Source organism: Amyelois transitella, chromosome 27, assembly GCF_032362555.1.
Source record: "Amyelois transitella isolate CPQ chromosome 27, ilAmyTran1.1, whole genome shotgun sequence".
Classification (NCBI taxonomy): domain Eukaryota; kingdom Metazoa; phylum Arthropoda; class Insecta; order Lepidoptera; family Pyralidae; genus Amyelois; species Amyelois transitella.
Genome location: NC_083530.1, coordinates 2,024,296 through 2,042,982, shown reverse-complemented (window position 1 = coordinate 2,042,982; position 18,687 = coordinate 2,024,296). Strand labels below are relative to the sequence as shown.

General features: G+C 35.5%; 3 protein-coding genes across 3 annotated transcripts in view; 2 read left to right on the top strand and 1 right to left on the bottom strand.

Moving 5' to 3' along the window:
• The window catches only part of LOC106142160 (neutral alpha-glucosidase AB), a 28,696-nt gene extending 22,034 nt beyond the window's left edge, over positions 1–6,662 (top strand). Inside the window, exons 18-21 of the mRNA XM_060952036.1 lie at positions 303–416; positions 897–1,006; positions 2,026–2,165; positions 3,743–6,662. Coding sequence (XP_060808019.1) covers positions 303–416; positions 897–1,006; positions 2,026–2,165; positions 3,743–3,816 — 438 coding nt within the window. The 3' untranslated portion in view covers positions 3,817–6,662. The remainder of the gene's footprint in view (positions 1–302; positions 417–896; positions 1,007–2,025; positions 2,166–3,742) is intronic.
• Positions 6,663–6,689: 27 nt separating this feature from the next.
• On the bottom strand, positions 6,690–11,805 carry LOC106142161 (zinc finger protein 91). Its single transcript, XM_013343826.2, has 3 exons — positions 11,415–11,805; positions 10,428–10,975; positions 6,690–10,296 (listed from the first exon to the last, which is right to left on the bottom strand). Exons 2-3 carry the CDS (start codon positions 10,971–10,973, stop codon positions 8,401–8,403), a joined length of 2,442 nt encoding a protein of 813 aa, XP_013199280.1. The 5' UTR covers positions 10,974–10,975; positions 11,415–11,805; the 3' UTR covers positions 6,690–8,400.
• A 1,150-nt stretch (positions 11,806–12,955) lies between these two features.
• On the top strand, positions 12,956–18,655 carry LOC106142131 (zinc finger protein 236). The gene is made up of 8 exons (XM_013343757.2): positions 12,956–13,038; positions 13,133–13,345; positions 13,713–14,264; positions 14,701–15,038; positions 15,911–16,064; positions 16,933–17,070; positions 17,537–17,686; positions 18,465–18,655. Exons 2-8 carry the CDS (start codon positions 13,160–13,162, stop codon positions 18,477–18,479), a joined length of 1,533 nt encoding a protein of 510 aa, XP_013199211.1. The 5' UTR covers positions 12,956–13,038; positions 13,133–13,159; the 3' UTR covers positions 18,480–18,655.
• The last annotated feature ends 32 nt before the right edge of the window (positions 18,656–18,687 follow it).

The following is an 18,687-nucleotide window of genomic DNA, read 5'->3' as shown; positions in this document are numbered from 1 at the left end:
CAGTAATTACACTTACAGTAAACTACATTGTCCGCGGGTAACATAGGACTACAATTTACGTGAACGAAGTCGGGGGAAAACAGCTACCACTAATATATTCTTCATCCCACTTGTAAAAATTCCGGAAAAAATCTTAATAATTTACAAATCCCGCAATCCCGGACGGAGGCATGTCCATATTAATATATACGTTTCAGTTCATTGACCCCAATTCAATCTACCTATTCCGATCTTTAATTATAATAGATATTTGTTTGCCAAATTGATTATAAAAATGTACCTATTATTAATATTCGTCGTAGATCCCGGTGTACCAGCGCGGCGGCACCGTGCTCCCGCGCAAGGAGCGCGTGCGGCGCGCCTCCGCGCTCATGGCCGCCGACCCCTACACGCTCGTCGTGGCCCTGGACGCCAACGTACGTACGGCACACACGCACACACATACACACACACAAAAACACACTCACGCACTCACATACACACACGCACACACACAAAAACACACTCACGCACACACATACACACACCCACACACACACACACACACACACACACACACACACACACACACACACACACACACACACACACACACAAAAACACACTCACGCACACACATACACACACCCACACACATACACACACATACACGCACGCACGCTAGCACTAACACACTCACATACACATGAACACACCCACGCACACACTCTAGCACTTACGCACACTCACGCACTTACACACACACACTTAACACGCACGCACACACTCACTAACACACACTCACGCACTCACACACACAATCACGCACTCACTCACACAGGCATTCACACACGTGATTATATCTAAGTACCTATGTGTATTTAATGAATTAAATGTTATAATCATTTTAATTTCAGAACACCGCCTCTGGCACGCTGTACATTGACGACGGTGAAACGTACGAGTACAGGAACAACAAATATATATACGCCAAATTGGAGTACTCCCCGGAGATTATGAGTTACACGTGAGTTAAAAAAAAATATTAAACAACAATCGCAATTAATATTATGAATGTTGAGTTTTTTCACATGCATACATATAATGACGTCTATATCCCTTGCGGGGTAGACGGAGCCTACAGTTTTGAAAAGACTGATAGGCCACGTTCAGCTATTCGGCTTGAATTGAGATTTAAATAGTGACAGGTTGCTAGCCCATCGCCTAAAGAATCCCAAGTTTATAAGCATATCTCTTAGTCGCCTTTTACGTCATGCATGGGAAGGAGATGGAGTGGTCCTATTATTTTTTCTTAAACAAAAATATTTATAACAATCGCAACTAATTATATTATAAACTAGCTGTGCCCGCAACTTCGTCCGCGTAAAATAGTTATTTTGGGCATTACTGAATCCCTCAAGGATGAATAATTTTTCCGTTTTTTTCACATATTCCATTATTTCTTCGCTCCTAATAGTTGCAGCGTGATGTTATATAGCCTAAAGCCTCCCTCCATAAATGGTATATTCAACGCAAAAATATTTTTTCAATTCCAACCAGTAGTTCCTGAGATTAGCACGTTCAAACAAACAAACAAACTCTTCAGCTTTATAATATTAGTATGGATAAGCAGCATATAAAGGCTCTATCTAATTATACAGAATTCTCTGTCTAATTAAAGAAGGATCACTTGTAATGCGGTTGACTGTACATAAATATATACACATACATACATACATATGTTCACGTCTATATTGCGGGGTAGACAGAGCCAACAGTCTTGAAAGGACTGAATGGCCACGTTCAGCTATTTGGCTTAATGATAGAACTGAGATTCAAATAGTGACAGTTTGCTAGCCCATCGCCTAAAAAGGAATCCCAAGTTTGTAAGCCTATCCCTTAGTCGCCTTTTACGACATCCATGGGAAGGAGATGGAGTGGTCCCATTCTTTTTTTTATTGGTGCCGGGAACCACACGGCATAAATATATATATATTTATAATATATGTATATATATATATATATAAATCACATCACCAATTACAGTTTCATCAATGAGAACGCGTCGTACGCCACGCGCTCGTGGGTGGAGAGGATCGTGATAGCCGGCATCAAGGCGCCGCCGAAGACAGCCAAACTCACACAGGGCGACAAGCAGACTTCGCTGCTCATGACGCTGCACAAAGGTACATACATATGGTCACGTCTATATCCCTTGCGGGGTAGACAGAGTTAACAGTCTCGGAGAAAAGTTGTTAATTATATTTTGAGCCGCCGAAGACAGCTAAACTCACACAGGGCGACAAGCAGACTTCTCTGCTCATGACGCTGCACAAAGGTACATACATATGGTCACGTCTATATCCCTTGCGGGGTAGACAGAGTTAACAGTCTCGGAGAAAAGTTGTTAATTATATTTTGAGCCGCCGAAGACAGCTAAACTCACACAGGGCGACAAGCAGACTTCGCTGCTCATGACGCTGCACAAAGGTACATACATATGGTCACGTCTATATCCCTTGCGGGGTAGACAGAGTTAACAGTCTCGGAGAAAAGGTAGTTAATTATATTTTGAGTCGCCGAAGACAGCTAAACTCGCACAGGGCGACAAGCAGACTTCTCTGCTCATGACGCTGCACAAAGGTACATACATATGGTCACGTCTATATCCCTTGCGGGGTAGACAGAGTTAACAGTCTCGGAGAAAAGTTATTAATTATATTTTGAGCCGCCGAAGACCGCTAAACTCACACAGGGCGACAAGCAGACTTCGCTGCTCATGACGCTGCACAAAGGTACATACATATGGTCACGTCTATATCCCTTGCGGGGTAGACAGAGTTAACAGTCTCGGAGAAAAGGTAGTTAATTATATTTTGAGTCGCCGAAGACAGCTAAACTCGCACAGGGCGACAAGCAGACTTCTCAGCTCATGACGCTGCACAAAGGTACATACATATGGTCACGTCTATATCCCTTGCGGGGTAGACAGAGTTAACAGTCTCGGAGAAAAGTTATTAATTATATTTTGAGCCGCTGAAGACCGCTAAACTCGCACAGGGCGACAAGCAGACTTCTCTGCTCATGACGCTGCACAAAGGTATGTTGTTGAAATGTCCACGTACATACATGCATATACAGGGTGACTTTTAATTCAACTGCACAAATTTAACTGTTAAGTGTACTCATCTAAAGGATATTTAAAAACGTTAAAAGAGAAATATCGGTTCATATTTTAGAAAGTACGAAAAAAAATAAAAGGTCGGCGGAAAAGCGACGCGTGAGATTCAGAGGTCAACGACACAATTCATTCAGCTGAGCGATCTCGACAACTCTGTACTTTACTTGATCTTGATACAAGAAAAATAATTTATTTTTCAGACATTTATTAACATGTTTAGTTTTAATTTCTTTTTGTAGTATTGGTCTTTAATAAAGCATGTGACGTAGTTTTTGAGGGTTTTTAAATGTGAAAATGATGACGTTTAATTTAAATAAAAATAGGCTCAAACGGCTCAGAAGCATGGGTATAGTCTATGTTTAAAAGGATGCAGTTGTTCTAAATGTCACCCTGTAGTCACGTTCATATCCCTTGCGGAGTAGACAGAGCCAACAGTCTCGGAAAAAAGTTGTTAATTTCAATTTGACGGTGTCATTTTTTCGTTTAGTTTCTTTTGACATTTTCAGATTAGTTATATCTTACAAATATATACGAATATTATACAAGTGTTAAAGTTGTTTATAATATTTTTTTAACCTTCAGGTAACGACGTGCTTGTGATCAGAAAACCAGGTGCGAGCATGGCTAAGCCGTGGAAGATCAACTTTAGCTATTAATTTTAATTAGTGAATGACCTCATCTTTACCTTAAAACTTATTGAAAATTTGTCTTTTAAATGTATGTGTAAAATGGTGAGGGGTCACCATTAACGACTTTTTAAAGACATTTTAGATATACAGGGTGATTTTCAATTAATTGGAATCCTTTTAACATGTGAATTAATATATCAAAACGAGCAAATGTTACTTTGGGATGAACGTTGAAATCGCAAAAAAAGTACAGAGAACCGAAACTTATCTATACTAATATTATAAAGCTGAAGAGTTTGTTTGTTTGTTTGAACGCGCTAATCTCTGGAACTACTGGTTCGAATTGAAAAAATATTTTTGTGTTGAATAGACCATTTATCGAGGAAAGGTTTAGTCTATATAACATCACGCTGCAACTTTTAGGAGCGAAGAAATAATGGATAATGTGAAAAAAAGGGGGAAAATTATTCATCCTTGAGTACTTCAATGATGCCCAAAATAACTATTCCACGCGGACGAAGTCGCGGGCACAGCTAGTGAAAAATATTTTAGTTTCGTGGTCGGTCGCGTAGTAAAAGTTGTTCAGTTTGATGTACTTATTCACCTATATAAAGGATTCCAGTTAATTAAATATCACCCTGTATTCTAGATTTACAGATGAGAGCAAAATCTATGGAAAAAAAACATCCTCACTTTTATACGTTATTTTGTTCAAAAATGTATTGCAATAAAGCACATTATTGAGAATTATGTGCTTTATTGTATTATATATTAAGATATATTTTTGAACGGACAGACTGATTTGTATGTTTCGTACATTTTCATTAGGATTTATGTGTGAGTCTATAAATATCTGTGGTGACCTCTCATACCTTAAACTCATCAAACACAATTTTTTTTACATTATATCATGCCATCAGTTATTTTAACAACTCATATAAGGTACAGTCAGTCTAATTTCAATAGTTTATCATAATTTTAAAGGAATAATTAAGTATAAATTCAATAAGGTATTCGATAACTGGCTGGGTATTTTGTGATATGACATTGGTGACATTTTTTTATACTGTGTATAACTATTTTCTTAACGCGGTTTCACCCGCTTTGCTTACCCTGAGAAATAACACCCCCATACGCAAGTTTACATACACGTCATTTGAAACAAACAGCGTATTTCTAACACATTGTTTTTTATTAACATTTTTTTCAACTGCACATTTGTTTATTCTAAGTTTTAAACTTTTTTACCCCTCATTTAAAAGGGTTTCTGAATCTGGTGGGGGTAATGGGGGGATAATAATTATGCATTAAAAGTAACATTAAGTCAAAACATCGCTACCGTAATATATACACTCTGTATTAGAAAGTTAATTGAAATTAATCAGTATATTATGTTATCCAGTGTAGAGTATTATAGATACTCTTAGTGATAAGGCTTTGTCCAACCAGTCAGTCGCAATTTAGGGTAAAATAGTCAAGGTCTATGTATCGCATAAGTTTAAGTATTATCACTTTTGATATAGCAAAACACATGGCGTAAGTCTTCATACACTTACTAACGATTATATTAATTTTCTGATTTTAACCACTAGAGGGCTTAATTCATAAATAATAGTGAATGTAACTTAAAATGCGTGTGCCAATAATTTTACATACATATATATCTAATCATGTCTATATCCCTTGCGGGGTAGACAGAGCCAACAGTCCCGAAAGGACTGAAAGGCAATGATGTGAACTACAAGGTTCTAGGTTCGATCCCCGGCCAAGTCATGTCGAAAATATTGTTTAACTGGTCTGGGTCTTGGTTTAGTATGAAATTTTGTATATTTGGGTCAGCTTAATTTGCCATTTAGAAGAAATGTGAGACTTAATAAAAAAGAATAACTGTATAAAAAGAATTAACTTTTTTTTGAGAAAAATAATCACAGCCACTAATTATTTGTTCGTTAGAAATATGAAGACTTTGAATTATAGTAAAAATGTAATAACGGGTGATAAGTCATTTTTAATATTGCAATGTATGTAATGTATTTGAATTATTCCTCTTTTTCTAATGTTTCTTTAAAATGGATGAGGGGCATACAAATTATGATGTTCTTTGCATTTTCCATACTTATTTATGTAATTTACCTATCTCTGACGTGGTAGACAGAGCCAGTTCCTATAATTTATACCTATAGTCTGGCCCCGAAAATGAAATACTCCGCGTTTCAAATCTAACTTCCTTTTTTCTGCTGGGGTGTTGCCATTACTGAGTCAAAATTTGAAAACTTTACAGGGTTGTTATAGAAAAATTACCTCGCAATTTTACCGCATTATATTAATGTTTACCATGAAATAACTATGATTGTATACCGTCCAATTTCGTAACTTCGTGTCTCTTCAAACCATGACATTGGCAGAATCACTGAAAGTCCGGTGGAAGCCATAATATAGAAAAGAAAGAAAGAAAACTATGTTTTTTGACAATCACGGCTACAATTTGTTTAAGACCTTTTAATGTTTTAATTTACAATATTTTGTCCTGTTGCCCGCTAAATGGCTACACCGGCATAGTTGCTGTAAGTTTAATGTGCAAATGCTGCCCTTAAATCGAGGATGTTCTAGGTCAGAGTTTAGTTAAAAATTTGATTAAAATAACTATTTACAATAAATGCAAAACACTGTTTACTATTTTTTAAGTAAGTAAAGGCTAATTTCACTGACAACCTAAGACTTTGTCTATCCCATCAGGGATGAAGGTAAAATTATATTGTAAATTTAGCAGTTTTACAAATGCACTTGGAACATAATTATATTCTTTTTTTTAATACCTGTCGGTAAGAAATGGTTTGTTTTCGTGTTTAGTGATAATAAAACAAATTCAGATATTTCATTATTTTATTTAAATATCCTTGTTTTGTCAATTTGCAGTGTTATTTTTTTATTTTTCAATTTTATCGTATTTTTCATTATTTTAATGTGTAGAGTAACATACTCTTTTCTCTTGATTTCCACAATTTTGCAAGGTATATAAGTTGATCTTTTGAAAACATAACATTAAAAAACACTGCATATTGTCAATAATCTTTCAACCCTGATATAACAAGAGAACTACACTACAAGTGAGGCAGACACAAAAAAAATTACAATAACGTTACAGAAATAACTTCAATGTAGATAGTTATTGAGGTAAAACAACTTACGTAAACGTTTATAAAATTAAGACAAAATAAGCCTCTCATTTCTTAACAATTTCAATTGGAAATCGACATTTTACGATTTGGTATAGAAATCCCAACAATATGTTACGATCTTCTCCATCCTGTCGTTTTAAACTTGGTTTCATCCTCACCATTCGGGTGAGTCAGATTTCAACACGAAGCGATACCCATCTGACCTCCGCAGTAGTAAACTTTACCTACATACATTTTGACATTGATCATAACGAATTGTATTGAAATAGGGAAAATGACTTGTGGCTATGAAAAAAAAAAATGTAATCATGATATTTCTATTAGTCTCTGAAAGCTTCTTACCAAAACTTCTTAACTTAGTTTATGAGGCACTGAACTACACGTTAACATACAAACGAATTTTCTTGGTTTTTTTTCTTATTTGTTCGACTATGGACTCGATATCGAAAAAAAATTGTATTCGTCGTTCAAATTCGTATACAACCAAAAATTAACCAAAAAGTAAAATAAAAAAGAAATATTATTTTTATTTTATTCCAACCAATGAGAAAAGCCTTGGTATTTCGAAAGTCGAACAAGTGAGAAAAATGTTCACAAAATCAAATTAGTGAATACAAACTATTCTTGACTGACGACATTCCAGTTATAATTTGTACAAATTTATTAAAGCCTCCTTAAAACCTTTAAGACTAGCAATTTATAAAGGCAAATTTAGAACAAAATATTTTATCGAATCACAGACCAAATTAAATATAAAAAAAATAAATAAGAACTGTTTCGTTCTTATTTTTATAAATTGAGTTTTAGTTTAACATATTTGTAACAGATAAATATTTTGCTAATATTGTTCTTTATGAGAAAACTTAAGTATGTTTGTATGAAAATCAATTTTGTTACGTCGACTTTTCTAAATTCGGCTTTTTAAAATGAGCGCTCTAAGTGTAAGTTCTGCAAGCTCTAGTTCTGTTCTAGCATTAATCCTTTTACTCTAAACGAAAACTCATTTTATAACAAACTTATTCTGATATATATTTTTTTAAATATATTTATAATAATTTGTTGCGTGCTAATCACTTTTGTTTGTAAGTGAAAATCTATCTTATATAAACTATAATATAAATATCTTTCAGTCATATGCAATCGAAGTGAAAAATATAGAGAAAAAATTGCAAATACAAAAAAAGAAGAAAAATTAAAACTTGTATTAAAAACTAATCAAAGTGTACCCAGCCATAAAAGATAATGAAATTGTGAAACGAAAAGTCTCAGAAAACAAAATATATGAAAATAATAAAATAAAATAGATTCTAAAAAAACGAAACAAAAAAAGAATATGAACTACCTATTACCGATTCTTACTACTTCTACATAATACCTTTGACCAGCAAAAGTTATACTTAAAAACATACAAATATAACAAAAGGCAAGAAAGTCACTTAAAAAATATTCTACTTGGTGTATCTTCGTGGGGAAACTCTATGAACGGGTGTGTTTGTTTGTGTTCGGCCATTTCAACCTCACTCCTAAACTTCTCACCGCAAATATCACAACACACTTCGTCATCACTAGAACTATCTTTCTTTTCCCTTCTCTTTGTATCTCTCTTCTTACTACAATTCTTCTTCGACGTAGATTCTTCTATTAACGGCTTCCCTGTCAGCAAAAACTCTTTCATGCTTGAATGTTTCACTGACATTTTATGTTGTTCCAACCTGTGCTCCGAACTACACTGATACTCGCAAATAAAGCAAACATATTTTAAATCTCCAGTATGTATCTCTGCATGAGCCTTCCTCTTTTCAGGTGTAGCGAAACGGAAATCACAGAATTTGCACGGATACTTCCTCTCAGGAGAATGTAAACGCATGTGCGAAGTCAAAGAAGTCATATCTTTGCAGATCTTTCGACATTCCACACACATCACACCTTTCTCTACTTCTTCTGTTTCCTCTGTGCTCTCCGTACTGTGATGTATTCTTCTATGGGACGTTAAGCCTTTCTGACTTATGAAAACTCTCCGACAATCCGGACATTGAAATTGGCAATCCACTTTCACATCGGGACTATGTTTCTCAATCTGATGTACAGCCAGTTTATCGGCTTCGTGAAACTGCAAATCGCACTCTTCGCACTTCCATGCTTTGACTAGCTTCGAAAACGCTTCAAGAACATCCAGCACCGACTGCCCTTCGATTTCTGGATGAAAACTCTTGGTGTGATGAGCAAAGTCTATTATTTTAGAAAACGTCCCGCTACACAGCGGGCAAATGTAGGGCTCCTTATGATCTTCCATTACGTGACACTTCAAGTCTGATAACTCAGAATAACTCTTGGAACAAATGAAACAACGTAACTTCTTCTTATGTTTGACAAACTCTGATATGACTTTATATTCAAGCAACTGCACTTTTTGATGTATTTGCAAATGTTTGAACAGCTCTTTCCTAGTCCCGTAGTCCGTTGGGCAGAATTTGCACGGGAATTTCTTTCTGTGCAACCGTTTGCGATGCAACGCCAATTCTTCTTTATCTTTGAATTGTTTTGTGCACGAAACACAAGGATACACGCTATCCGTGTCCGAATACATGTTATGAGATCTAAGACAAGTCTCCATTCTGCTCCGTCTTTGAAAAACTTGACCGCATGTGCATTCATAACCTTCCTTCTTAACATTTTCTCTTTTAATACCAATTTCATCTTCTAATTTAATATTAGCCGCATCCAATTCAGTTCCTTCAACAGCCCTTCCAGACCTAGTTTTGTTAGCAATTTCTTTCTTAACACCACTTCTTTTTTCTTTTTTAACTTTCGGCATTTTCTGATTTTGCATCTCCAATTTCTTCTGTTGGTTTTCTTTCCTCGTTTCAAGTCCTTTGATAATGCCCATCGCCCTCTTCTCAATAGCAACATGAACGCCCAAATGTTTTTTTAACCTGTAATAACCGTTGAACATTTTCGGGCACTTTGGACAAGTTATAACGGTTCCTTTCTTATCCGTTTTAGCTTTCAACAACCCGTATGCTTCCTGTTCTAAAGACAGAACATTTCCTGTAATAGAATTAAGTTGGAACGAGTCATAATCATCGCTTGAGTACGTTGTTGGTAGGATTTCTTCTGGGTTACCGATTTTATGTAACGGTTCAGATATAGTGGACATTGGCAGTATTTCCATGACTAATGTTTTGGTTGTTCGCGACTCTATCACACCATCTTGTGGGTGAGTGATAGTGGAGGTTGTATTGATCAGTTTATTTGATATCAAATGTGTTTCCGTCACAGTTAGTTCTTCCTCTTGCTTGATCAGGCTGTTGTAATCTTTGAGATTGTCCTGTAACATAGTAAGAAAATTTTTTATTCAACAAATTAACTTAAAAGTTATTGAACTGATTGGGTCATCCAAAGGCACCAGCCAAAAAATAGATATTTAGAAATGAGATTAATAATTATAACTGTACACACCTCATCCTCAGTCTTCACATTAACATCGTCCAGCAAACATGCCACATTCCCAAGAGCCGTAGCTTCCGCACTGTCCATACTGCCATCATCATAATCCGGATAATCATACGTAACTATCTCTCCTTCCATCTCCTCCTTCACATCGTGATCTATGTCCATTGCTTTAGGCATATCCGTTTCTATGTTTGTTGGCAACGTAACCATTATATTACTATGGGTTGGTGTTATATAATTTGGAGACATCATTTCTTCTTTTACTTCAAGCTGTATGTTTTCGAACGGACTAGGTTCGTTACTTGTATTAGGTTCAGAAGTTTCGTGATTGTCTTCCCCCGTGTGGATGTTTTCATCGTGATCTGTGGTAGGGATGTTTTCATGATCTGTAGTTTGAATGTTCTCATCATGTTCGGTTGCAGAATCAATTGTTGGGACATCATCAGTTTCTATTTCAGATTTAATGTGGATTGTTATGTCGTCAACAACTTCATCTTCTTCTTTGATGTTTAAATCCATGCTGTAGTCAGTCATTTGATCTTGTTCTGCCATGGCTGGAAAAGTAAAAAATAAAAAATGGTTCTCTTACATTACATTTAGAATCTTACTTATAATTATAAAATCTGAGTACTAAGATAATACAAGTGCCTTTTGATATTTGTCAACTTCTACAGAAATGTTTAAAAAACTCATTTACTAGTTTGGTAAATCCTTCAATTTTTTAAGGTATTCAAAAGTATTAGTGTCACTTTTAAAATGGACTAAAACTGAAACCTGAAACTGACTGGAAAAGTAATGAAAAAATATTGATAATAAGTCACTGAATAAACATTATCATAAACAATGAAAATGTTGAATAAAATTAGCATATTTAAAAAAATTTTTACAAAAATAATTAGGTAGCAAATGCTCACATTAAACTTTGTAAATTTAAGCCATTTTATGCCATCACAGCCACAAATTAATAATTAAAACAATATAAAATAGTCTCACCTTAGAAACTGTTTTATCAATACCGAAACAACTCGTCTTTTTTATGAATAACAAGTTTTCAAATTAAATCGCTTCACTATTTCATCGGTTTTGTTTTCCCTTCAGTAATGTTACTAAATTCATACGTAAGACCTCGAAGGAACATCATATTATTCCAATAATTGGCTTCGCGCATTAATTGGCCTACATCAGCCTTACTTTGGGCCAGGTTACGTAGGTATTTGTAATTAATATTTACGTTATAATAACAACAATAATTGTATTTTACTTAGGACGTTTTATACACAAGTATATAAAAGAATTTAGCAACATAAAATAGCAAAAAACTTATTTCTACTTAGTTTGACAAATCGGCGATCAACCATTTTATGGTTTTGACAATTTTGACAGTTGATAGATTTTTTTATTAGTCTCCTACTATTTTAGACTTGACACACTGCAACATACAGCACAAATAAAAATATATTATTATGTTCACAGATTTAAAAACATAACATGTGTTTTATTTTACATGCCATTTCATGCCATGCAGGCCATGCAGGATTGATAGTACGGTGGTCCGTATTAAACTGTATAAGTTAACAATACATACATACATAAATCACGCCTCTTTCTCAGGGTCCACATCTTTCCACTGGCCACAATCCCTGCATACTTATTTATATTTAATTAAGTAACAATTCATCAAATATCAAAAGTGTAACTTCTAAAATACCATAACATCTTTATTATTCATTAAAGAAGTAGGAACATTACAAATATAAAACTTAATAAAATTAATTAAAGAAAACTAAAAGATAAATCAACAAAAAAGTCCACCGGTTTGGCTCGTGGATAGCATGACCCTCGTGCGTTGGAAATTGGGACGTCCCCTTATCTGGGATGCCACTTGTGTGGACACCTTGGCACAGTCCCATCTCCAAACCACCGAGTCCAAGGCCGGCTCAGCTGCGGTAGGTGCAGAAGACCTCAAACGGCGTAAAGATGCAGTTATTGGGAATAACTATATATTTTAGCCGTTTGGGGTTGAGACTCTGGGGCCATGGGGACTTTCTGCACATAAATTATACGACGTCATCGTCTGAAAAATTGTCGAGGTTACTCGTAACCAGAAGGTGGTCTTTATCTCGCTCAAAAGATAAGCATTGCCATTCAACGTGGCAATGCTGCCAGCCTTCTGGGCATTTTACCTCAAGACTCCGTTCTGCCGGGACTTTTTGTAAATAAGTGTTAGTTTTATATTTAGGTCTACTTGTAGATTTATCTGTTAGTTTTCTTTAATTAGTTTTATATTTAAGTTAACAATATAAATACAAAACACCTTTTGCACTTTGATACGTCTTCTCTCACTTTGTTACGTTAGTAAACTAAGTATTAATTATAAATAAATTACACAGCTTAAAAGCTTTTTAATTCACCGCACCATCTCCACTTCACACCATAACATTTTAACAGAGTAATAAGGGAGGGCCCTCGGCCCGTACCTCGCTACGCCCATTTTGATTCCGTTCCGTTCTTCTGCATTTAATTTACGATTAACTTTTTTTGTCATCATGGCGTGCGAATTCGTAATATTCTAAATTGGATCGCGAGTGTTGTGAAGAACGCATCTTTATTTTGAGTGGTAAATTCAGTAAAATTCAACAACAAAGTATTTTCTGTTTACTATTATTAATAATAAATGTACAAATGTTTTTAAATATATATTTTTGTACCAGGAACTGCTCGAAAATATTCTCGGAAATATGGCTAGCGCCTTGGACTTGAAATTGGTTTTACATCACCTCCTGAATGGTGATTTAGAAGAGAATTTGTGTCGAATATGTTTGCAACCTCTTCCCGAATTGCGTGAGGATATTTATACGAGAATATGCAAAGACGAGCAAGAATATTGTATAGCCGATGTGTTAGAGGAAATTTGTAGTATTAAGGTTAGTTAGTTTGTTAAATTGACTTTTCACTCAGCTTAATACATGGATTTACCTTTAATAAAATTAAACCAACTTTTACATTACCTACATGTGTACTTGAACCAAAATACGATCCACGCAGGAGTTAATCTACCGTAATACATTATCATAACTTGTCTGGAACAGGACCTGTAAACTGACCTATGGCTATGTTTACCCCGTAAGGGATAAAGACGTAATATGTTGCGGTTCTTTTGTGCAAAAGATTAAACTAGTTACAAATGAAATCATTGTTTTTATATTTAACTTCATTTTTATTCAACATAATAAAGCACAAATTGCCTCTTTTAGTATTATGATATTAATAAAAAAATCTGTATATTTTTAGTTTGCAGAGACCGACAAATACTATGTTTGTCTGGAATGTTTCCAAAATGCCTCAAATGCATACAAATTCTTTTTGAAAACGAAACGCAACAATGATATGTTGACCTTTTATGTAAATGAAATGGAGAGTAATGTAAACTGTATAGAAATCCCGGAATCATTAATGTCCGAGGCCCTGTGTATATCATTATCAGAGTATGAACCGCTCACTCCAGATTTCGATTACAATTTAGATGGTGTTCTTAAAAAAGGTGCTCTTAATATGAAATCCGAATCACAATTAGAATCAAAGAAGGAAGTTGTAGACAAAGATGACGATCATATTGTTATTATAAAAAGCGAAGGTGGCTTACAAACATATTATAGACCTCTCCCGGATGGCAGTCTTGCCATGATAAAAATGGAAAAACAACTGCAGGCAGAAAGGAAAAGAAAGAAACGTGAACCAATGACATTCAAGCAATGCACCCGTTGTCCGATCAAGTACCGTTTTGTGGCAAAATTGAAAGAGCACATGAAGATGGAACATGGAGTCATTTTGCATGCATGCAAGGTTTGTAGTTGTCTTGTTTTTTTTATTTATTCATGTGGCGTCTGGTTTCAACACTTTAGAATAGAACCACTTCACATCTTTCCCATGGATGTCGTAAAAGGCCACTAAGGTTTAAGCTTGTAAACTCGGGATTCACTTGTAGGCAATGGATGTTTATATGTATGTTCGTTTGAACGCGTTAATCTCAGGAACTACTGGTTCCAATTGAAAAAATATTTTTGCGTTGAATAGACCATTTATCGAGGAGGCTGTATAACGTTACGCTGCAACTATAAGGAGCTAAGAAATAATGGAATACATATGTAAAAAAAAACGGGGAAAATAATTCATCCTTGAATTCATTCAATGATGCCCAAAATAACTATTCCACGTGGACGAAGTCGCGGGCACAGCTAGTATAGAATATATATCAAGTAATTTTTAAATTTTTTTACAGATATGCCAAGCGCTTATAGAAGACGAACAAGAATACCGTCAACATTTAAAAACGCACACAAACATACATCAATGCGATATATGCGACACAGTTTTCCAAAAACGTGATATCATGATTTCCCACATCAAATGGCATGAGACTAACAAACAAACTGACGGCCATGTTTGTAAGATGTGCGGGGAGATAACTAGCAACGAGGAGGATTTGAGAAATCATTGCGACAAGAAACATTATAAGGGTTACACGTGTTATTATTGCGGGAGAATGTATAAAGGGAGAATCAGTTTTGACAAACATATTGAAAAGCATGAGAAGTTTATGAAGTTGAAGGAAATGAAGTGAGTATCTGTCTTATAAACAGTGCCGTGTGGTTACCGGCATTAATACAAAAAAAGAATAGGACCATTCCATCTCTTTACATGGATGTCGTAAGGCGATTGAAGGATAGGTTTATAAACTTGAAATTCTTCATTTAGGCGATGGGCTGGCAACCTGTCACTATTTGAATCTCAATGCTAACCTTAAGCCAAACAGCTGAATGTTGGCTCTGTCTACCCCACAAGGGATTTAGACGTGATTATATGTTTGTATCTATTCAAAACCTGATTTTGGATTGTAAACTTTGTACATTATCAACTACTTTCGTTGAACAATCAATCTGTTTTTGCTTAATTATTTTGTAGCTGGAGCGATGATTCGGGTTCGACCGCCATCAAAGGGAAGATCTTCCGCCAGATTAGTTGTGATGGCGGAGCCGGGGTTCCCCAGGGATAACACCTAGCCTGGCGGAAGCTCTTTGGTGGCGGTCGAGCCGAATTTCTTATGCACAAAAACTGCTGCAAATATATATATATATATATATATATATATATATATATGTGTGTGTGTATATATGTATGTTTAGTGTAGTATATAGGTATATATTATGTATAGGTTTTTAGTATATATCGTATAATAAGTATGTCTGTTATACATTATTATTATCACCCACACAAAGGTTCTCCGCTTAACCCAATGGTAGACTGTTAGATAATGCTGTTAGCATTAAGTCCGCCTATTGTACTTTACAAATTGTAATTGTTACAATAAAGAATAAATAAATAAAAACTAAACGAACTGAATACATAGAATATTCGTTACATACCAGGTTTTCAAGTTGCCAAAACTATATTTTCTATAGTGTTTGTGGTAAATTTTGAACTTGTTCCAGACACAAAAGTCCAAGCAGCCGAGTTGCGGAGGAACCGCCGGCGCAGACAGACAGACGGTTCACGTGCGAGACTTGCGGCCGCAGCTTCCTGGGCGAGAGGGCGCTGATGTGGCACAACAGGTTGCATACTAATGAGAGACCTTACACTTGTGAGGTGAGATATATTATCACTACATATGTAGTATAAAACAAAGTCGCTATTTTAGTCTGTTTGTCTGTATGCTTAGATCTTTAAAATTACGCAACGGATTTTGATGCGGTTTTTTGTAACATGTAGAGTGATTCAAGAGGAAGGTTTTTATGTGTAATAACATTTATAATTTTGTTGCACCCGTGCGAAGCCGGGGCGGGTCGCTAGTATGTTATATATAAAATTCTCGTGTCACAATGTTTGTCTCCGTACTCCTCCGAAACGGCTTTACCGATTTTAACCAAATTTTACATGCATATTCAGTAGGTCTGAGAATCGGCTAACATCTATTTTTTATACCCCTAAGTGTTAAGGGTTGTCCACACTTAACATTTGTTTGCCGGGACAGCTAGTATACTATACTAATATTAGTGTTGTGTGGTATCCGGCGCCAATACAAAAAAGAATAGGACCACTCCATCTCGTTCCCATGGATGTAGTAAAAGGCGACTAAGGGATAGGCTTCTAAACTTGGTATTCTTCTTTTAGGCGATTGGTTAGCAACCCCTCACTATTCTCTCTCATCTAGAATATAGAATCTCAATTCTATCATTAAGCCAAACAGCTGAACGTGGCCTATCAGTCTTTTCAAGACTGTTGGCTCTGTCTACCCCGTAAGGGATAAAGACGTGATCATATGTATAAAAAAAAATGAAAATGCATTTATTTATTTAACTACAAAGTGTACACTATACATTGTTAGGATTTTCTATTAAGCAAAGTATGCCTGTATCAGAAAATCCTGCTCTTTCTAAACATACACTAGTATTAGTAGTTAAAGAAATAAATGCATTTTCATTTTTTATGTATGTATGTATGTATCTGTTGTCAGACGTGCGGCCGCGGCTTTGTGTCGTGTAACCGCCGAAATCAGCACGCGCTCTGCGCACACTCCGCGCCCACCCGCCGCTGTCCGCTATGCCCCGCTCTATTCCATCTGAGGTCTATGGTCAACACTCATATTAAAAAGGTGATTGGTTATCTATAGGTACTTATATTATAAAGCTGAAGAGTTTGTTTGTTTGAACGCGCTAATCTCAGGGTGATTGGTTATCTATAGGTACAAATGTTATAAAGCTGAAGAGTTTGTTTGTTTGTTTGATAATTTAAGGAACTACGTTTTTTTTTTGCACATATTCCATTTTTTCTTCGCTCCTAATAGTTGCAGCGTGATGTTATACAGCCTAAAGCCTTCCTCGATAAATGGTCTATTCAACACAAAAAGTATTTTTTAATTCGAACCAGTAGTTCTTGGGATTAGCGCGTTCAAACAAATGAGTATAAATATGCTAATTTATTAATTGTCTAGTGTCCAGATGTATCAAGCGATATTACCACTTTTAAGTATCTGAAATGGACAATGTTTTCAGAACTTTTAGATTTTAACACTTTGATAACTTCCAAAATAACGGATTAAATGATTTTTCATTAACCAGGTGCATCTAAAAACACACAAACGTAGACACCGTACGATGCGCCATCAGGAAGTCTTGTGGGAGACTGAAACTGTGCCAATTCAGGAGTTGAGCGTGGACATACAAGATGACATCCTTGAATTGCAAGCCGCCAAGGAACTGGATAGTGGCGTAAGTCTTCTTATTATGTACACTTATTTATTTATTTAAACTTTATAGTGCCGTGTGGTTCCCGGCACCAATACAAAAAAGAATAGGACCGCTCCATCTCTTTCCTATGGATGTCGTAAAAGGCGACTAAGGGATAGGCTTACAAACTTGGGATTCTTTTTTAGGCGATGGGCTAGCAACCTGTCACTAGTTGAATCTCAATTCTATCATTAAGCCAAATAGCTGAACGTGAACATTTGTATGTATTAAACTATATGCACGTAAAATGTACAACAGGTGGACTTAATGTTACAAGGCATTCTCTGCCAGTCGAGCCTTTGGACCGAACCGAGATGGATGTACGGGTGGTGCGATAACTGTAATAAAAATTTATAAAAAAAATAGAAACTGACCAATGTCTGTGCATGAAAGTTATTGGCATAAAATAGATTTTAGGAATTTATACATATGAGTAAAAAATGCGATTTTTAGCACTTCTGTGCGTTTCTCTATCTCTATCTCATTTTCTCATGTTTGTATTCGCTTCACGCGAAAACTGCGATGATCTCACTGACCAATTGTCATCATCAGTCATTGTAATTAAAGGCTACTAAGGGATAGGGTTATAGACTCGGGATTGGCTCTGCCTACTTCGCAAAGGATGTAGACGTGACCATATGTATGTAACTGACCATTCGAACTAGTGGGAATTATTGTGGATGAGTCACGCAATTTTAACCATTATTAAATTCGTGATTTGCATAATTTTCTTTTTGTCATCATTTGTATTATTTTCCAGGTATGCAGTATGTAATCAAGAATCAAGAAAATGAACTGAAGCTAAGAATATAGTAATTTTTATTTATTTTTAATGTATTTCAAATTATAATGCTATTGTAATAACACGAAAGAAAAAATATTAAAATATATACCTATAAAAAAAATTAATTGACAATGTGTTTTTTTTCATTGTGGCTTTGCTAGTAAAAAATAAAGTCTGTTTTTTATGGGTAGATGAAAAT

Excerpts from the sequence above, each read along its gene's own strand:
- LOC106142131 (XM_013343757.2), top strand. The coding sequence starts at position 13,160 with ATGGCTAGCGCCTTGGACTTGAAATTGGTTTTACATCACCTCCTGAAT. Across the intron at positions 14,265-14,700 it reads TCATTTTGCATGCATGCAAG|ATATGCCAAGCGCTTATAGA; the intron begins GTTTGTAGTTGT and ends ATTTTTTTACAG. Across the intron at positions 17,071-17,536 it reads TCAACACTCATATTAAAAAG|GTGCATCTAAAAACACACAA; the intron begins GTGATTGGTTAT and ends TTCATTAACCAG.
- LOC106142161 (XM_013343826.2), bottom strand. The coding sequence starts at position 10,973 with ATGGCAGAACAAGATCAAATGACTGACTACAGCATGGATTTAAACATC. Across the intron at positions 10,297-10,427 it reads ATGTGAAGACTGAGGATGAG|GACAATCTCAAAGATTACAA; the intron begins GTGTGTACAGTT and ends ACTATGTTACAG.